Source organism: Clytia hemisphaerica, unplaced genomic scaffold, assembly GCF_902728285.1.
Source record: "Clytia hemisphaerica strain Z4C2 unplaced genomic scaffold, Clytia hemisphaerica genome assembly, whole genome shotgun sequence".
Taxonomy (NCBI): Eukaryota; Metazoa; Cnidaria; class Hydrozoa; order Leptothecata; family Clytiidae; genus Clytia; species Clytia hemisphaerica.
The window spans coordinates 2,511,189-2,531,593 of record NW_027104338.1 but is presented as its reverse complement, the minus strand read 5'-3'; the positions used below and the strand labels follow the sequence as shown (position 1 = coordinate 2,531,593).

The 20,405-nt window shown below is 35.8% G+C and overlaps 1 protein-coding gene across 1 annotated transcript; it reads right to left on the bottom strand.

Annotated features, from left to right (window-relative positions):
- Positions 1-922: 922 nt before the first annotated feature.
- On the bottom strand, positions 923-19,897 carry LOC136817943 (uncharacterized). The gene is made up of 18 exons (XM_067074290.1): positions 19,781-19,897; positions 18,842-18,985; positions 15,267-16,241; positions 13,174-14,755; positions 12,586-12,776; positions 11,977-12,345; positions 11,425-11,574; positions 10,845-11,087; positions 9,595-10,034; positions 9,049-9,316; positions 8,294-8,475; positions 7,662-7,926; positions 7,007-7,229; positions 6,621-6,826; positions 4,345-4,524; positions 4,056-4,124; positions 3,493-3,716; positions 923-2,183 (listed from the first exon to the last, which is right to left on the bottom strand). The coding sequence occupies exons 2-18, from the start codon at positions 18,960-18,962 to the stop codon at positions 1,611-1,613; spliced, it is 6,261 nt and encodes a 2,086-aa protein (XP_066930391.1). The 5' UTR covers positions 18,963-18,985; positions 19,781-19,897; the 3' UTR covers positions 923-1,610.
- Between the last annotated feature and the right edge of the window lie 508 nt (positions 19,898-20,405).

The following is a 20,405-nucleotide window of genomic DNA, read 5'->3' as shown; positions in this document are numbered from 1 at the left end:
GTGTCGGGAGATCAGATTCCTTCGCGCGCACCATTCTTTCATATGACTATGCGCGCACACAACTATTTGTGAAAAAACCCCTTCTCACAAACCCACTGAAACCCCTTCTCGCCCATTGGAAAAATTTGCCAAAATCTCGTTCCCGGTGGAAATAAGCAATAAATTAATCCTCACTGCAAAATATTATATGCTACATTTTCCCCATCCACACTCAAATTTTTTACTTGAAAATAAAAAAATTTAAATCCCCAGTATCATAAAAAATGTGGGAATAACAATCCCAATCGTGTTTCTGTCTGTCCGCTAATTTTCCAGTTGAAAAATTCCTACCAGGTCTGTGAGAAGGGGGTGTTGAAATTTCGTTATCTAGCGATTTTATCATTGATGACAAAATATTCAATATTGGCCGAAGCGAAACTACTTCTATACACATTTTGTTCTCATCTTCTTTGTCATGATTTTTTATCTTCTCAGCATTACAAAAAAATCTCTGAACGAATTCAGCGTGATCATCATTTCATGATGATCATAAAGTGCTTTTGGTGTTTTGCAGGATTTACTACCGATACTATGCATGGTACCTTAGAGATTATAACAAAATAAAGTGACTTTGGACCCAAATGGGTGTAGAATAATCCATTTTCTTAGGGCTGTACTGAGAAATATTGCGGTCTGTACGACTTTATGGAATAACCGTAATGTGATTGTGTCGAACACAATGGAATCACAATCGAATATTTCCCAGGATTTGCCGTTCGGTTGTATTTGATTATTATGTTCGGTTATGTTTTCGTTCGAGCTTGCGTAAAAAAATTGTACAGACCGCGTCAAAAAACATAAGGGAATCGTACGTGATGCAAAAGAAAATAATAATATAATATAATATATACCTTCTAATATAATTATAATATATACAGATATATATTGTTAAAAAAATAATCCATTTATTTTCTCTCAAGAACAAAAATAAATACAAAATAATTCTATAAAATAATCCCGAAACTAATACAATTCGCCAAAAATGGTGCTTAAAAAAAGCTCCAAAATTTTAGGCTATGTTATAAAAAAACATCTATGAAATAATTCATATATCTAATAGCAGGCGACAGGGTACTTTAGTCGCAAAATGCCGGGTAGGTGCAGGTAGCAGGACTCTCGATCAAAAACTGTTACCTTATAGGGGGGATTAAATAGTGAAAGAGTTGCCCTTTATGCATACTTTTTATGCTGAAAATCCAAATCTTCAGAGAGAATATTTTGAAATTCACTTGCTTTTGTAACCTCCCTTAGAGATACTGTAAAGAGAAAAACATAGCATTGCCATCACACACACCCAATTTTATTGAAATACCGTCTCCAGTTGTTTACCTATACTTTGCTTTGAAGGCCGTGTTTGATGGGCTCTACTCTGATCAGCCATAAAGACTGACAATTTTTTTATAAATCCAAATGTCCAATGTACTTAACACATCTTTATTTTGTCATTTTCATACTAGGGTGGAAAAGCTTTTTGCACGAACGTGATTGTATGTCTTTCTTCACCTTTAACCACGTGTTGAAGAACATATCTGATGAAATCAGATTTTTGAAAGTATTCATACTGGGTGGGTTTACTTTTTCTTCTTCCAATACATATTACCATAGGGATTGTACCCATAGTTCTGTAAATTAGCATTCTGTCCGTAAAATGTATTTTGCGGAACAGGAACTGGGGGTTGGTTCACAACAAAAGTATCTCCACTTTCAATGTTCGATTTTGTTTCCCCTCGTACATCTATCGCTTTCATGAATTTATTATCTTCGTGATGTAGTTGAATATTCTGTACCCTTGTTACTAAAGGTTTAGCTGATGGGTGTACATTGGCGTGCTTTTTCTGTCCACCCCGGGCGTATTTACTATCATCGTCCTCATTCAAGATAGATGTTTTATGCTTTTTCGAATCTTTCGTTAAACTCTTTGTAGCGTTATGGTGCAGAGGTAAATAATTCGTGGTTGAATTTTTCTTGGATTTAAAATGAAGTAACCCTGATTTTGACTCTAGTTTCTCTCGTATAATCGATTCAACGCAAGGAACATTAGCTTTCTTTAAATCTTGTATTTGATGTTTCATGTTGAAAATCTTGGAAGCCATCTTTGAAAGCTCTTCACTCGTCTTGACGCCAATCAGTAGCGAATATAAGTCCTGAAGAGAGCAAAATGAAAAATCTACAACAAAAGTCTGAAAAATCTACAACAAACTCGAGCTTTTCGAAAAAAAATTAGACTTTCCGTGGGAAGATTCGAAATTTTGTCCCCCCTGAGGACGAAATACCATGAAATTTCATCCTCTCTAAAAAGCTCACCGAGATCCAATCTCGAAGAATTTCCTAGCTTTAAAATATAAACTCATTCCATTCGAAATAGGTGATTTTCCATCTAAAGTTTGTCCAGATATAATTGGCAGTGGAAACAAGGATGCCTGTAACTTTTGATAGTCAAATATAATTATGGAATTTCTTTTTGCTTGTTTTAGAGAATCAAAAGCACTATATTTGAATGTATTTTTGGTTGAAAAATTCGCAATTTTTAGTGGTTAAATTTGCGATTGCAAAAATTGAGCTTTTTTTCTACTTATGCTATAACATTAATTTTTACACCAGTGATAGGTCGACCTTAGGTTAAGAAGTTTGTTAAATTTCAAGGCAAACAGAAAAGTCCTTCGGAAGAAATGGGACCCGAAATACCCCTTGGTAGCACTTTTCTGTGAAATATCAAATCTTCAACTTATTACTAAAACGGGGGTAGTGATATGATTGATAAAACAGTTTTTCGATCATAACACATTTTACGATCTTTTTAATGACCTCATAGCCAAACTGTGTTTAGTGTTTTGGGAATTAGCAAAGTTCTTTAATGACTTAAAAATACAAAGGCAATATAAGTTCATGCTTATCTTTTCAATAAAAGCAATTATACTGTGATTTCACTTCGTTTCAAAATAATCAATGCTACCAATAATACCAATAAACCAACACTTTCCAACTTTTACTTGCACTGTTCAAAAAAGATAACATAACACCCGTTTTTAGTAATAAGTTGGAGATTTGATACTTCACAGAAAAGTGCTACCAAGGGGTATTTCGGGTCCCATATCTTCCGAAGGACTTTTCTGTTTGCCTTGAAATTTAACAAACTTCTTAACCTAAGGTTGAACTACCACTGATGTAAAAATGAACGTTATAGCATAAGTAGAAAAAAAGCTCAATTTTTGCAATCGCAAATTTAACCACTAAAAATCGCGAATTTTTCAACCAAAAATACATTCGAATATGGCGCTTTTGATTCTCTAAAACAAGCAAAAAAAATTTTCATAATTATATTTGACTATCAAAAGTTACAGGCATTCTTGTCTCCACTGCCAATTATATCTGGACAGACTTTAAATGGCATTTCTTTCTCACCGAATCAACGAGACAGGGGTGTTACCAAAGAAGTAAAAATAATTGTTATACCTTCGAAACATCCTGCAGTCGATCACCAAGATCTTGTTTCTTTGGGATGTTGGTTTTCTTAATAGCATTCTCCGCTGTTTGGCGTGTCCGTATGATAAACCTGCGTAAAGACATTCCATTCTCCGCTTCGATCACACTGCGCGTGCGATTAGCGAAATATCCCAAAGCAACTTTGTTTTGATCTTCGATTTGACCTTCGATCACTTTTGACCATTTGAGAGTTCCTGAGAAAAAATAGGTAGAATCATTAGGAAGTCTCATTGAAGTCAATAATGTAATAAACCCGAAGATGAAGAGATTAAGATAAGCCATTTATCCATCCAAGTATTTTTTTCCACCCAAAGTCACGTGTTACACTTTTTCAACCAATAAGATTAGAATGGCATTGAATGGCACTTCGAATGGCAACACGCGAAATCAACCTTTAGTGTTCCCATCACCACTTCTCGAATCATGTCGTGGCGAATAATAGGCACAAATTCAAAATATATTTGATCTGATTCTATTCTGTTTATTTTTGACGAATGATTTGTTATTGTAAATAATTGAATAAATCATCATACCATCTCTAGCCCGTCCTAAATAAGAAAGGGCATTGTCCATATCTTCCATCGTACAATTCTCTACAAAACCTGAAATTGTAAATGTGTGTGTCGTAAACAGTAATGTTATAAAGAGAACTTTGATACGATACTTTGATTTGGTAATTTTGATGTAAGGTTGGAGAAAAGCTCGAACTAATGTAATAACCTAAGGCTTTAGAAAAGAAAACCTTATTAACATCTGTGTGTCGCATGTTTTCCTATTTTATCAGGTATCAGCATGACTCCCATGTAAATAAAAAAAACTTACAATCTGATTTGATTTGATCATCAATCATTCTGAGATCAGCTAATCTTCGATTCTTTTGACGATAGAACATTATTTTCTCTTGCAGGAAACTCTCGGTGAATTCAGCTAATGGGTTGACAATCTGTTGGTAACGATCAACACTGCTTCTGAGCTGACCACACAGTGTCGAGTTGTCGGAATCTAAAAGAATGGTCAAATTTGTGAGAACCACAAAACGTTACAAGGGGAATGGGCTCGAGTTTATTAAGGTCGAATGACGTCTAATATATGACCTGTGAGAGGGTAATTCTTGATATTCATGACATAATCTTTTATACGGAAACACACGAAAAACACCGGGCGTTTGCCACCAGTTTCATTGTTTAAATTCAAAACTGGTGACAAACGCCAGGTGTTTTCGGGTGTTTCCGTATAAGTGATTACGTCATGAACACCAAGAATTGCAATGGCTGTAGACATTAGATATCATTCAACCCTGATAAAAAAGTCTTTATGCACATTTATTAACTGGTTGAAGTAAAAGCCGGTCAATACAAGAAAATGCGCTATTTTGATTGGTTCTCTAGCGGTCAATATGTACTAGTTATCGCATGACTTCGAGTGCAATACGAGAAATATTTTACGAGTACCGAGATTTTTCCGTAATATTTTTCCGAGCCTTTAGGCGAGGAAAAATATCGGTAAAATCTCGGAACGAGTAAAATATCGAGTATTGCACGAGAAGTCATGTGATAACTAATTTATTGTCGACTCAAAAAAATTGTCCTCTTTTTGTTTTAAAACTTACTTCCGCCTTCTTCTGCTTCTGTGTACTTTCGAATGTTTTTATTCGAAAATCTAATTCGAACGTTAGATTCGAACAAAATAACATTCGATAACTTCCCGCCGAAAGTATTCACACAAAAACAAAATAGAGAAACATTTTTCGATCATTTTCGATCCAGAAGTTTTGTTTTGAAGAGTTGCAGATTTTTCAGAGATGTATTTGAAAGTTTCTAGATTGATAATTCAAAATGCAGATGATGTACAGTATGGTTTCGATAGAGAAGGAACCCTCCATCATTGGATTAATCAGATTGATAACAGTCTTTTTCTATGTTTTTGTTTCGATGACATGGCCATGGGGAAAGAATAGCAGAGGAAAGGAGTCCCACGATGAAAATGTATGCTTGTAAAAATGGTTAAAGAACAACAGCAAAACAATTTGGATACTTTCTTGATTATCGTCAAGCTCTAAATGTTTCAAATTTTAGAAGGAAGATGTATAATGATTGTTGAGTTGAAAAGTCAAGGACGTACGTTGTTGTCGAGAACGAGAATTAGGAGAGAACTTTTATAAAAATCACTCGTCATTTGGTTTAATACAAGACATTAATTACACTTTCCTTGTTATGTTATGAGAAATTTTATTGGCAAATATTCAAGAATCTCAAGTTTTTTTGTATGCATTGATAAAAAACTGTTTGGTTTATCACACGGACGAATTTGCCACAAGTTGAAAATATTTGGGTGGTGTCAAGTAGTTTTATAATAAATTCTTAGTTCATCAGATTTGATTTTAGTGTCTTTTATGGAAGAACTCCAGAGTAAAAGTTAATCTGAACATATTTTGTTGCGTTTCCCCCTTTGATGTTTGATTCCCAAGTCAGTTTCTCCGAAAGTCAGTTCTTTTCGGCTGTTTTGTTTTGATTTTTCTCCCGCCGCTTACCCAGTCCCCCAAAAGTCAACGCGGTCATATTTCCAGACTAAAGAAATATGAAATATCGCAAATATCTCGATGCTCTCGACCAATCAAAACGCCGATATTTTTTTGGGTCGGCAATAAAATACGGTAAAGACCACTTCAGTGCTTTGGTCAAACTGACGATGATTTTGAAAAGGGAAATTTGTTTTATAGAAAAATTTCGTCAGTTTGAACATGATTTAAAAAACTGACGTTGCAATGACTTCTCATAAGAAAGTGACGTCAGAATAAATCAAAGAAAATATTGGGTAAAAAAGAAACGAAAAAATCATGGAAAATGAGTGGAAAATGCATTTTTTTGGCCAGAAACATACAAAGAATGTTCACCAGTTAATAAACACAATAATATAACTGGTTTGGAGGTCAATACGTCAAATATTGACCTTATCCTGCGCACAGACCTCACAAGCTCGGTCTGTACTTCGGCTGCGGTCAATATTTTACCGTATTGACCTCCAAACCAGTTATTATTGCATTAGTGTATTACAGTATTGAGGTACCGAAGTAAAAATATATTAAAAGTATAATCTACCTGGATTGATGTTGGTTTTCTTTGTTCCTTTGATCTCCAACTTTTTGTTTTCAGTTTCATACAGAGGATTATTATTAGGTGCAATCTCCCAAATGGATTTCTCTTCGAACGCATGTAAAGTTTCATCATCACTCAATGTGAAACGTGGTAATTCACCGAACGCTAATTTACGAAATTCATCCTCTTCGGCACTCCAGTTAATTTGACTGAAAAAAATTACAAGGAAAACGAATTCTTAAAGAGATTACTTTCACCCAATTTTCAAGTTAATATTTTTTAGCTTCAACAAGAAATCAATATAACTTCAGGATAAGAATTTTGTAAGAACAGCTTCACAGATTTCACGAAAAAACCCCGATGACAACTAACGCACAAACAAAAAGTACCTTCTTAATTGATTTGAATCTGTCCTTCCATTGGTTACTTCGTCAATGTCACGTGAAATGGCATTCTTCTGTCCATCTAAGTTGCTAAGCAACAATTTGACTTGTTCCAACTTTTTGTTGAAATCGTAATAGCCTGGATAAACCTGATTGGCAATTGCATCGGCTAAATTCGTTTCCAAATTTCCATCAAGAGCAGCTTCAACGTCAAAAGTTCGTCTTTTACCTGATGAAGAAAAGAAATAGTGTTTTGTTTGAGAATAATCAATCATAATTATACAGCTAACACAACACATCAGATCAAACTAACGTAGGGGTACAGTAGCTTAAACAAGGGGGTGTCAAAATTTGTGTAGGAGAGCAGATTTTTTTGACATAGTAATTATCTTTTTATATTATGAATAGATAATTACAGTGTCATAAAAATCTGCTCTCCTACACAAATTATACGCCCCCCCCCCCTTGTCTACACTACTGGGTAAGGATACGTGCGATCTATTGATCATCGATCAAATTCAAAGTTGTATAATCTTCTGTAGAAAAATAGTATCCGTTATTTGGTCAAACTGCTATTTCGGGAATTATAAAAAGTTATTCATGGGATTGTTTTCTCGTTGGTCTTTGAATAAAAAATCACTCGAAGAAAGAATATTCATACCATCCACATCTGATTCAACCATGAACTTGACCAAAGACCGTTCTGCATTCTCCAGTGAATCTTGAAAACAAGCTCCGTCGATTTTGATCGCATTATCCGAATCTTTTTTGTTCAAAAATTTGGAAATGTCAACTCCAACTTTAATTTCTTTGTTGACTTTTTCCAATCCGTTAAGTGTAGAATCAACAAGTGTTCGTCCTCTTTCGACCAATGAGCGAGCTTCTTGTAACGAACGTTTTGTATTCGCTAAAGATTCCATCAAGGTCTGAAAATACAAAAAAGGATAATAAAATCGAAATAGATAGACTATAGCTAGGAAAACTCATCAGGTTACACAGTCGAGTCTCCATAACTCGCACACGGGGAGACAAATTTATTCGAGTCAAGAAAATTTCGAGTTATGGAGTAAGTTTATATAGAAGGCATTGTTAACTGAAGGGACGGGAAATCTTGCCGAGTAAAGGAAACATTCGGGTTAAAGAGACTCTTCTGTATTTTTATCCTATAGATTTACAGGGAGTAGAAAAAGAACTGCTTGCATTATGGATGACATGAATTATATTATGTTATGGATGATATGAAAGACACGTGTACACAGAGAGGACTGGGTAAGATGATAATGATTCTATTACCTGTAATTCCATTTGTTTGTTGTTAGCTTTCACATTCTCAATAACTTTTCGACCAAGGCATCGAGTAATGCAATTCAAATCAGGAATCTTTCTACTGCACGATTCCCAGGTAGGTGAACCAACCACGTTGTGGCCAGCAACTTCAATACCATTCTTCTTCCAACTTGGTAGACCCATGCATGCTGTAAGACAGAATAATTCGATTTAATTAAAAATGGTAATTTAAAAGTATATAATAAATGATATCAAACAGTAATTATTTTGACATCAATCGGCTCTCAACAACTGGAAGAAGTAGAAACAAGCATATCGAAAACACCAAAATAATTTGGAATCTAGGGACTGACTAACTGAGCTGTGAAGTGCTGTGTATTACAACACCCCTGTGTCACAGACCCGCTGGGACTCCAGCCCCACTGGAAAATTTGCCAAATATTTTGTCCTCGGTGGGAAAGTACCCTAGTGGAATTTCAGCACCACTAGGAAATCGACATTGATTTCTTCCCTGCACTTGAAATTCAATGTTTAAAAAATTGCACTACAAAACCACCCTCACAGGATTTTTTAATCTTGGAAAAATAGAATTTCTATTCCCATTGAGATTTTAATTAGGCTTCTGCTCATCCTCTAGCGAAAAAGTTTCTTATAGGAAGTATATCTATAGAAGTCTGCGATTCAGACTAGACCCCACTGAGGAAAAAAGTTCCACCTGACTGCGAGACAGGGGTGTATGAAATCAAGGAGAAGAAACATACATTGTCCACAGTCATGAACACAATGTCTTCTGATTCCTTTCCTTAACTTGGTCATGTCATCAGCTTTCCCTCTCAGCTCCTCAATGAAACCAAGGGAACTCTTCTTATGTTTTTCAATCATTGATTTGGTGGTCTCATAAATCTTCTCCGTCATACTGACACGATCTTCTGCTGAGATGAGCGTCCGCTTAGTTTGTGAAGCGGTTTGGTGGAGCAGTTTGAAGAGATTGGCTTTTACGTTATCTGTGATGGGTAAACATGCTCTCGTCTAGAAGATTAAAAAATCAATACAGTTCATAAATTGTCCAAAACTTTGCATTGAGGTTTAAGAAAGGCCTAAGAAGCGCTGGAATTGTTCTCAACTTCAGTTGAACTAGAATCTCAGAATGTTTGTATGTCCGCAAACTTTGGGGCAGCGTAGAGAGCGGAATAATTGGCTTACAGAGTTGAAATTTGGCACGCACCCCTTTTAGGTATTTATGATAGCTTCAGGAAGACAAAAGAATAAAAAGATATCAAAAACTGTCACCATAAATTTTTTTTTACCTGGAAATTCGAGTCTTGGATATTATCTTCATAATCAGCTTTCAACGAGACATTAGCATTAATTCCTCCCGGTAAAGTGGCGTAAATCTTTCCAGAAAGACCGTCATCGTCCAATTTCAAGGCGCTTAACCGTGAGAAGCGAAGAGTGGAGAGCTTTCCGACCAATACAGCGGAATTATCACGGGGGTCCATACGGCAAAGAAGGGCGGGTCCGTTATGAACCGCCGAATCGATGTTTGAACGTTGCTCTGATTTCAAACCGGCATGAATTGTCATTAACCCTTGATTAACACCAATATCTGGTAACCATATCTCCGATAGAATTTCTCCGTTTTTGTTTAAGAATTTGATATTATAGTCAGCCATTTGTCCGAGAATACGCATCCGTCCGGTAGCTTTGATTTGTCCTTTCGGTGCATCTGCTGTGCTGTCATCTTCAGCTGAAGCATTAAGAGAAGAATAAGAATGGAGAAGGATTATACACTGGGTGGGTTTAAAAAACGGTCCTACTCTCTCAATTTTTGACATTAGAATTAAGCAACCTAATCCCCGTGTATTCCAGGCTTTATTTATGCTACTGATAGACGTCAGAGAATATTACCTAGCGCTATCAGTAAGCATAAACAAGCTGATAATATAATACACAGAGTAGGAGCTTGAGAATGAAGTATTGGATTTTATTGAAACAAGTGAAACTGACAAGAGTAGGAATTTTTCACAATAAATAAAGAACTATCAATAAAACTTCAAGCTGTTTGGGTAAAGATGGGGTTCCCATCCTGGCGGGAAAATTATAACTATACGGTATTTTGCAGGGATTAGCATATCTAGTCTTTTATCAACCTCGTCCCCGTGTATCCCAGGCTTTATTTACGTTACTGAGTGACGCCAGAGAATATGTATTCGAGATAAATCGAGGGGGCGGTATAAAGCAAAGTCTCTAGGATCACCGTCCACTTTGCTTGACAACGGTAAAAAAAACAATATACCGTCGTCTGTTTAAGTGAGCAAAGGCGATATAGAGCCGTACATCAACTATCGACTTTGTTCTGTATCGATTTCACTTACCGTCGCCATCGATATCCTCCGATACATAAATTCGGTAATACTTTGGAACGAACGGTATTATCTAGCGCTATCAGTAAGCACCAAAAAGCTGATAATACGCAGAAAACGTATGGTCTTGGTCTTTTATGTGTTGTGAAGAAATAAAAACATGAATCTGAGGATTTAAAGATTTTAAAAATTACCTTCTTTATGTGGTTCAAACTCCAAATTTGCATCTTCCAAGAAATAAGCTTCGTGTTGGAAACGTAATAACGGTTTCTTGGTCCCAAATGCCGAAGCAATCTTATCGAAAGACGTATCGTGAAGTTTGGCTGAGAAAGAATTCTTTGTAGGATCTAAAGCATTGATTTTGAGGACCGCTGGTGCTTCGATACTTTTTGTTTCGTCCGTTGGATCACGACCAATATACATACGAGCGTTGACGTCTGCAAGTAAAGATGGACAGAATTTGCTATATTTATGAGAGCTAACTAATAATGTAACAAAGTTCTAGGCACGCGTTTTTAGGTGTTTACTCTATGCAGGGTTGAGCCTCTCTTTGAAGATTTTACTGTTTTTGATATCTTTTGGCAGTTTAATTGTTAATCCGGTTTACTTACATCGCTGTTTCAGTGACTTGTTGAGAATCTATTAACCAAGTGGTGATAATATGTCGGTGCTAGATGCCAGTGAGAATAGAAAATTGTTCCAAAAAGAGCCATTGTAATGACCAACAATAATAAAGTCATACAATTTAACATGAGAAACCGTTTTTGTACTCACCAAATGAAGGTAGTGGAGTCCCTGGTTCATAAGATGATAAAAATGAAAGATTTTGGAAACGTGTATTTCGCAGACCAAACGGTTTGTCCCAAGTATTGTCAGATTTCATGCTGAGTTGTAGAAGACCGGCATTGTCAACGTGCAAATCACCTGAAAAATGATGGATTTAAATTTAAGTACTAATCTTCGTATTTTGGGCAGTGATCCAAAGGACTGAACAGAATCACGTGAAAAAGATTGAGTTCTGACTCAAGCATTAATCAATGAGTAAGATTGTAATTATAAAAACCCTTCTCAAAGGCCTATCTAAGGCCTTCTCATATAGTATTTTGAGTGCAACTACTACCTCGTTTTAAAACTATTACCAAAGTTGATTAAATCCCTTGAACTTTTAAGTGTTGCTTTTATGAACTCCTCCCGAAACAATTACCATTGCAATAATAGTTTGGAATTGAGTTAAGCGTTGCTCGTGACATGATTTATGAAAGGTTGTATTGGATGACATTGATTTTGGTTTCTATAAAATAAGAGGGGGGAGTAATCATAACTTACCATTGAAGGGTACATTTACACCAGGTAAAGTCATTGTTGTTGGTACTGAGACATCAATATGTCGATCAACATTCATCCTAAGGCTTGCTTCACTTAATTGTAAAGCTTTATTGACAACAAGTGGCTCTACGATGGGCGTTGAAAGGTGTAAACGCCCTCCATCCATACCACCCTTCATGATGAAACCGCGCGAGCTTTTCGGCATCTCGTTGGATAACATACGGCATAAGGAGTCGCCCTTGCATTGAGAGAATTCTGGGCGTTTCAATTCCACTTGGAGATGTGATCCTTCTTCGACTTTAAGTTCTTTTAAGTCGTCACTTTCGAAGCCAAGGTTTGCAGCGTTTTTATTGGAGCCGATAACAAGTCCTGAGGAAAGATCATAAGAATGAATATACACATAATATATCAAAACGTAGAGTGTACATGCACGAGGTCTGAAACATTCTTTTATCAAGGTATACTGTATGGTCCTTGCATGACCCATACAACTTTCGATGGTTTCAAAGTCAGAAGATTTCCAGATTTCCTTGATAAACTATTATCTAGATTTCAAAAACCGAAAGTTTTCATCGTGCAAAACTTTTAAAGTTAGTTCATGGCGAATACCTGCATCAACTCCAGTAGTCCATGAACGTCTACTCATTTTCTTGTCCAACATTCGTCCAAAGACATTGTCTAAGTCAACCTGTTTGAAGTAAACACCCATTGCAAGACTGTCATCACGGTTTGGTTCCTCACTGGCAACGAATTCGATTCTACCGTCATCTACACTGAACACTTCAGGTTTTCCTTTGAATCTAAAGATCAAAATTAATCGTATGAGCAACTTCCTGATGATTGATAATTTAAACCTTGGCATACATAGACATCACGGTAAACCCAGGGCCGGCTAAATCTTAACTGTGCAAGACTTTGGGTGGATAAAGTACCCATATGCTGCATTCCTAATTTTGAATGTAAATCGATCAAAAACAAAGCGTGTGACTAGCCAGTACCTTCCCACCAACCAAATTTTTTATTAGGTAAAACGCAGTAAAAAGTGGTTTTCGTCGAGCAGGCTAGCATATAACCAGTAAACTAGAAAACCAAACAGTGAAACTTCCACCGCCTAGATTCAGGGGCTAACCAGCAGTATATCATTGTTATATATCACCATAAAGACATAAAAAATGACTTAAAATTTATATTGTATACCTTATAGTATTCTTGTTAGTCAAGGTACCAGTGACTCGAAAATCATCGATAACAAAATCATCCATATGATGTTTACTCATCTCTTTCTTCAACACATTCGAACGTTTATCCAACAAATCGACCAACAAACCAGACTGAATTGAACTTTTATCACTGTCAATCAAAAATCCACTATCTTGAGATTTCAATAAGATTCCTACGGTGGTGTTGCCAAGCTTGTAGTCTCCTGTAGCATTGAAATCCCATTTTGAGATCTCATTACGACGTAACTTCGCTTTGGCGTTGTCCAATGACATCAAAGAACCAATTTTCATAGCCGACGGCGCTTCAAAATAAATGGTTAAAGCTTTCTTATCAATATCGTCTATATCGTATCCGGTAATTTTGAAGTCTGTGTCATCCATATTTAGAATGTTACGTGGGAAATTCATATCTTCGTTTCTTTCACCGAATAGTTGAGGTATCCCCGATAAACCGATTCGAAGATCATCGGGAAATTCAATATGCATACGGTTACTATAGACTTCAGTGTTAACCAATACCGTTTCGGGATAACTTTGTTGTGAGCTGTTCGAAAAAGCATTGCTGTTTGAATCAGCGACAATTTTACGGATTGGGAGTTTAGATTTGACGGTTAAACCCTTTTTGATTGTATTGCCGTTGCTTAGTAGCGGGCTCATTTCACGCTTGAAGTTATCATCACGAACTGTATAAAGCCCATCTCGGGATAACCCGATTGCCATATCGGTTTGTACATCGTTGAAGAGTGGGATGTTAGAGAAATCTTGATTCAAAATACTGGATATGAAAGATCTGTATGATGCATCTTCGAACTTGCAAATTGCACCAGTGACCACTTTACCCAATCGAGGTTTCTGTACGATAATGTAGACTGTGGGTTGTGAAGGAAAAATCGATGCCGGACTTTTGGATGAAGCAACAAATTCGAATGCTCCATTGCAATCATAATGACCTTCGATTCTTGGTGATCGAAGTGATGAGAGAACTAAAGTTGACAAATCCGGTGGTAGTTCCGACCGCTGTTGGGATAAATCCGCATCAGTGAACAATTTTGTAAATTCTGGAATTTCTAAATCTTTAGTTTCCATTGTGATTGAAAATAAACAAGTGTTTTTTGGTTTTTTCGATTCCACTTTCATTTTACGTGCAGCTTTGTCTAACTTCAACATACCATTCATTGAGATATCAAAATCGTTCAACGAATTTGGTGTACTAAAATAATTGAAGCCCACAGAAGCATTGGCTTTCGATACACGTATGTGATTGGGAATAACATCTAACAACTCACGTGAAGCAACGTGAAACGTGATGAAACCTTGGTCACGGTTCACGTCAAAAGCATGACAATCAAATTTCCCAGGCACGATTAATTCTCTTGATGGAGTATTCAAATCGATACCGTTGGTGAATAGTTGTTTGAGGAGAGGTTCGAAAGAAAGTTTTTGATCACATTCGATTCGATTTCCCCACATCTCTGGTGTTGAGGAGCACTGGACACCAGCAACGTTGAATGTTCCTTTGTCAGTCTTCTCGACAAACTCGCGTAGCCCTTCAGGAACATCTGAAATTCAAAAACAAAAGGATTGTCAGTGAAAGTTTGGAATATCATTAAAATGCACAGACTTCTTTTTGTCTTTGTTAATGAAATAATCATAACATCTAAAATCTTTGTCTGAATTTTCGCTCTATCGAAAATGCCAAAGCGTACGTACATTTCAACCCGACCTCCTCCCCCTCCCACACGTACGCTTTCGTACGTTTTTGGTAGTACTCTTTCCCTCCCCTCAGGGCGTACGTACTTTTTGAGTGGCCCCATATTAAAATGACTATCTACATCCAAAGAGATTTCAACAATGTTCGAATACCACCGAAGCAGTCATGCTCTTTTATTCATACCGTACAAATTATCATTGCATTAATCAAACGATGAATACTTAACCAAAACTGCAGAGGAACCTTTTGACTTTAAATATATAGGAGCACTGCTCTTTACTAGATCTTAATTCTAGCCCTTTTATGACCGAATATATGGCATACACTGCAAGAAATATGACATGAAAGTAATATAGTACCTCTTCTTACTGAAGGTGCTGTCCCCACAGGTCCTGGTTGTTGATTAGTAGCTTCCACCTTGGGTGCTGTTTGCGTCTTATTAATTTCTACTGCTCCTTTCTTATCACTCTCCACCGTATGTTGCTCAACTAGTGGTTTGGTTAAATTGTGGCTCTCCACCGCTGTGCTTGGTTTCGGTGTAGCTCTCATGAATAAATCTACTGGAGCTGTTGGACATAAATTTCTAGCTGATGGTATACATGGTTCAGCTTTAGTTTTTGGTGTGCGTTGAAAAGCAGCATTGGTTGATTCGATTGGTGGATACATTGGAGAAGGGTTTCTCATTGGATAAGCATATTGTTGCTGAGGGTAACCATTGAAATAATTCTTTTGGTAAAAAGTCTGTTGAGGTACCATCGGGTACATAGAATTTTGAATATTTGGTGATGACATTTTATTCATTAAGACTTGCTGCGGACTTAGAGGTTCTGTTAAATGAGTTTGTTGTTTAACAGATTCGAAGCTGTTATTGCTTAATTTGGAAGCCATTGGTTTTGGATTAATTTCCAAAACACTTTTTGCTCCTAATTCTCCTTTCATTAAAGGTTTGGCTTTGAGGATTTCTCCAGCACGCTTTTTAGCCTTCTCTGCATTTTTCTTCTGATTTTGTGATAACATAATGGCAGAAGTAGGCTTGACTTCGGCAAGCTTCGATGGGTGAACACCACGGTGAAAGTTAGCCACCACATTGAAAGAATGAACCTCCTTAGGAGCTATTGGTGATGGTGATTTCTTCATTGCTGCAATATTAACCCCTGGGTTTACTTTATTGGTGGCGACAGATTTTCTTGAACCAACAAGTGGTCTTTGTTGTATTGAGAGTTTTGATTGGACATGGTTTGATGGTGAAGATACTGACTTCTTTGCTGCTAATGATAGATGAGTCAGAACTGGTGAAGGTACCGATTTCTTGGCTGCATTCAAGGATGAATCAGCTGAAAAATAATAACAACAATTAAATTATTTGCATTAATGTGACAAATTATCTTGACATGAGTATCTTGGGTTGGGAATGAGTTAGATACAAAATCTCATAGTTCCACTGCAAAATTAATATTTTGTTGGACATTAGATTTAGATAATATGTTGGGTTGCGAATGAGTTAGATACAAAATCTCATAGTTCCACTGCAAAATTAACATTTTGTTGGACATTAGATTTAGATAATATGTTGGGTTGGGAATGAGTTAGATACAAAATCTCATAGTTCCACTGCAAAATTAACATTTTGTTGGACATTAGATTTAGATAATATGTTGGGTTGCGAATGAGTTAGATACAAAATCTCATAGTTCCACTGCAAAATTAACATTTTGTTAGACATTGGATTTAGATAATATGTTGGGTTGGAAATAAGTTAGATACAAAATCTCATAGTTCCATTGCAAAATTAACATTTTGTTGGACATTGGATTTAGACAATATGTTGGGTTGGAAATGAGTTAGATACAAAATCTCATAGTTCCACTGCAAAATTAACATTTTGTTGGACATTAGATTTAGATAATATGTTGGGTTGGAAATGAGTTAGATACAAAATCTCATAGTTCCATTGCAATTAATAACATTTTGTTGGACATTGGATTTAGACAATATGTTTGGGTTGGAAATGAGTTAGATACAAAATCTCATAGTTCCACTGCAAAATTAACATTTTGTTGGACATTAGATTTAGATAATATGTTGGGTTGGAAATGAGTTAGATACAAAATCTCATAGTTCCATTGCAAAATTAACATTTTGTTGGACATTGGATTTAGACAATATGTTGGGTTGGAAATGAGTTAGATACAAAATCTCATAGTTCCACTGCAAAATTAACATTTTGTTGGACATTAGATTTAGATAATATGTTGGGTTGGAAATGAGTTAGATACAAAATCTCATAGTTCCACTGCAAAATTAACATTTTGTTGGACATTAGATTTAGATAATATGTTGGGTTGCGAATGATTAGATTACAAATCTCATAGTTCCATTGCAAAAAAAAAAATGCCATTAACATTGTTGGACCTTGGCTTTAGACAATATGTTGGGTTGGAAATGAGTTAGATACAAAATCTCATAGTTCCACTGCAAAATTAACATTTTGTTGGACATTAGATTTAGATAATATGTTATTTATTCATAGAATTATATTTCACAGGTCTATCGACCTCTACGAAATAATTTTAGATTTATAAATTGTCTAATTCTTCATCTGTCGTCCAGTCGTCAGAAGATATGGACAGAAGAGAAGACGTTGTTTTGGTCTTTGTCCTAGATTTTCGAACTAGGCGAAGGTTTGTTCTAGGGCTTCCTCTTACATGCCAAACGAAATCGTCATTTTCTGAATTCATTTTTTTCGCCTTTTGGCACATATCTTCAATGATTTTTCTTTCGTTGATGGTGAAGTCGTCTGTGATGCTAAAGCCACCAATTTCATTGAATCGTTTCAGCTTATGCAGATTTTGCATTATCCGTTCTTTTTCCTCTATACTTTTTAAGGTCAACTTGATTGGACGCCAATGTAGCCCTTTTTGGTTTTGTCCAATGCGATGATGGTGGGACGGTTTGATATCTTGAACGCCAATGTTACCTAGTATACCTTCAATATCTATTTTGTCTTGTTCCTGTTGTTCCTCTTTGTTGTCTACCTCTAATTCCACCATTCTATGTATAATAATATTTCGTTTTCTTGATTCGATGTCTCTTTCTTCATTCTTGTTTTCTTGTTGGTGTTCTCTCACTGCTGATTTGAAATTATCCTTGTGTTTCTTAGTTATTTCAGCGTATGTTTTTTCTGATGTTTTCTCTATGTAATTCGTCGTTTGCTTTATTTCTTCTTTTATAATCTGCTTGGTTTTTATTTCAAAGTCAGCCATCTTATTGGTTAAGATGTTTTCGATATCGTTCTTAAGGCTGCGGTTCTTGGCTAGCTGGTTTTTGAGCTTTTTAATGACGTCGTCCTTCTTCTCAATCTCCCTCTGCATCATATGATACGAGTTCTCACCTATTTTACTCATTAGAGATCGTGTTATCCGCACGCAATTCTGACATAGATATTTTTCGTTATAAGTGTTGGCAAAAATTTGCAGCTGATAAAGCGGTAATTGTGTGCACTCGTAGTGTACCATGCGGTGGCATTTTCGGCATTTTAGACGGTTTTGGTCATCGTCATCTGAGCAGGAGGTGGGAGTGCATGTTTGGTTTTGTTTAGCTTCTTCAAATGGTTGTTTTTCTTGCTTTTTGTCGGTTTTTTCGTTCATGTTTTTGATTTTGCTGATGTTGGGTTGGAAATGAGTTAGATGCAAAATCTCATAGTTCCACTGCAAAATTAACATTTTGTTGGACATTAGATTTAGATAATATGTTGGGTTGGAAATGAGTTAGATACAAAATCTCATAGTTCCACTGCAAAATTAACATTTTGTTGGACATTAGATTTAGATAATATGTTAATACTAAATCTACACAAATCTTACATTGGATTACAGTGTGGATTGATAACAAAATGTTTTTGAGTCCTACAGCATTATTAAGCTTGCGAACTTACATGGTTTTCCATCTTTCTTGAGTGAAGTGACGTAATCTTTATAAAGATCATTCAACGTCCATTGTAGTGTACACCCAACCAAGGTGAAGTAAATGAGAAGACGAAACAGCCTCATTCTCATTGAACATTCTCAACAAACCATCACTATGGCAAAAAAAAAAAAATATTCTATTGAAAGTAGTCTTAGCCAAAGTTACAGATATCACTCAAACTGAAACAGACAGCATCAAGTCATTATCAAATTACACGTTTTTTTATAAGAACATACTATATAAGAACATAAGGCTTCGATGGCCAAAATTTTAAGAAGGAATTAAGAACATTTTAAGGCTTTGCGGACTCTAAAACACCCGATTTCTTAGGAAAATGTTCAAAACTACATAAAAACTGGACAAAATAAGAACAAGTTGAGAACATTTTTAGGTTTAAAACTCAAAAAGTTAAGAACATCCGGAGGCTTCAAAAATTTTGGATGTTCTAATAAAAAAATGTGTAGCTAATATGAGCCAGATAAGGCTTAAACAAATCATAAAACAGCTTTATATTACATAATACAAGTGTTTCTGGCCCCCTTTTTGGGTCCAAAAAGGTAAAGCTTCGAAAAACGAAACCTTAGTAAGACTTGTTGGTCAGGTGGACTGGTGCATGGATTGTAAGTGTGATTTATTTAAGCCTAACCTAATTTCTGTTAGCCTAATAATGACATTGTGCTGATCAGTACTAGGAATCATAAATCATCAGTAACATGTAATAAAAATAATCGAAAATCTAAACAAATTTCGAATCCGAATGGTAAATTTATGTCTCAAGTCCTTCAAACAACCTAACCTAAACACAGCTAACCAGGGCTATCGAAAAAAAGTTTATGCCGAAGGAGCTTTGCTGATTTTCCAGAGCCAACTATGTAAAGTTCTCAAAATGTAAAAATCTGCCACTTACCTTCAATCTCAAAAGGACTTGATACAAATAAATGACAAAATCAATAATCAATTAAAACCACATAAAAATACGTGAAATATCAAAAAAATACTTAAAATATTTTTCGATTTTCTTAGTAGCCTCATTTGTTTGCAGTGGTTGAAAATCTAGCTGAAACACATTTTGGGTATGTTGTTTTATTTATGTTCAATCAAGTGGAACAATTTCCATTCGATTCGCTTTTTGATCTATTTCTTTGTTTTTACTCTCAATATTCATTCGAAAAACTACAAGAACTGTACAACGAAAAGTTCGAATGTACACGCTTTTTCTTTCATAAGAATATAATTTATAAGAATGTCCATGATGAAAATGGCCAAAAAATTAAGAATATGCTAAGAATATCACCATCGTGGAATTTTGCTACTCAAGCTAAGAATGCCATATTTTTAGAACATTCTCAATTATAAGTTGTCAATTGCTCACTCCTTTAACAAAAATGTCATTTTATGATTGAGACGTATGTAGTTAAATCTAGTCTGAATTACGATCCTAACCTAAGAATGCTGTAAGAATATTTTCGGATGATTTTTCCCAGAAAGTTAAGAATATCCATGATGAAATGGATTTACACCATTCTTATAAA

Bases quoted from the DNA above. Each gene is read 5' to 3' on its own strand.
- LOC136817943 (XM_067074290.1), bottom strand. From the start codon at position 18,962: ATGAGAATGAGGCTGTTTCGTCTTCTCATTTACTTCACCTTGGTTGGG. The intron at 10,035-10,844 runs GTAATTTTTAAA...TTAATGCTTCAG, and splicing joins GTTTGAACCACATAAAGAAG to CTGAAGATGACAGCACAGCA. The intron at 4,125-4,344 runs GTAAGTTTTTTT...TTACAATTTCAG, and splicing joins TGATCAAATCAAATCAGATT to GTTTTGTAGAGAATTGTACG.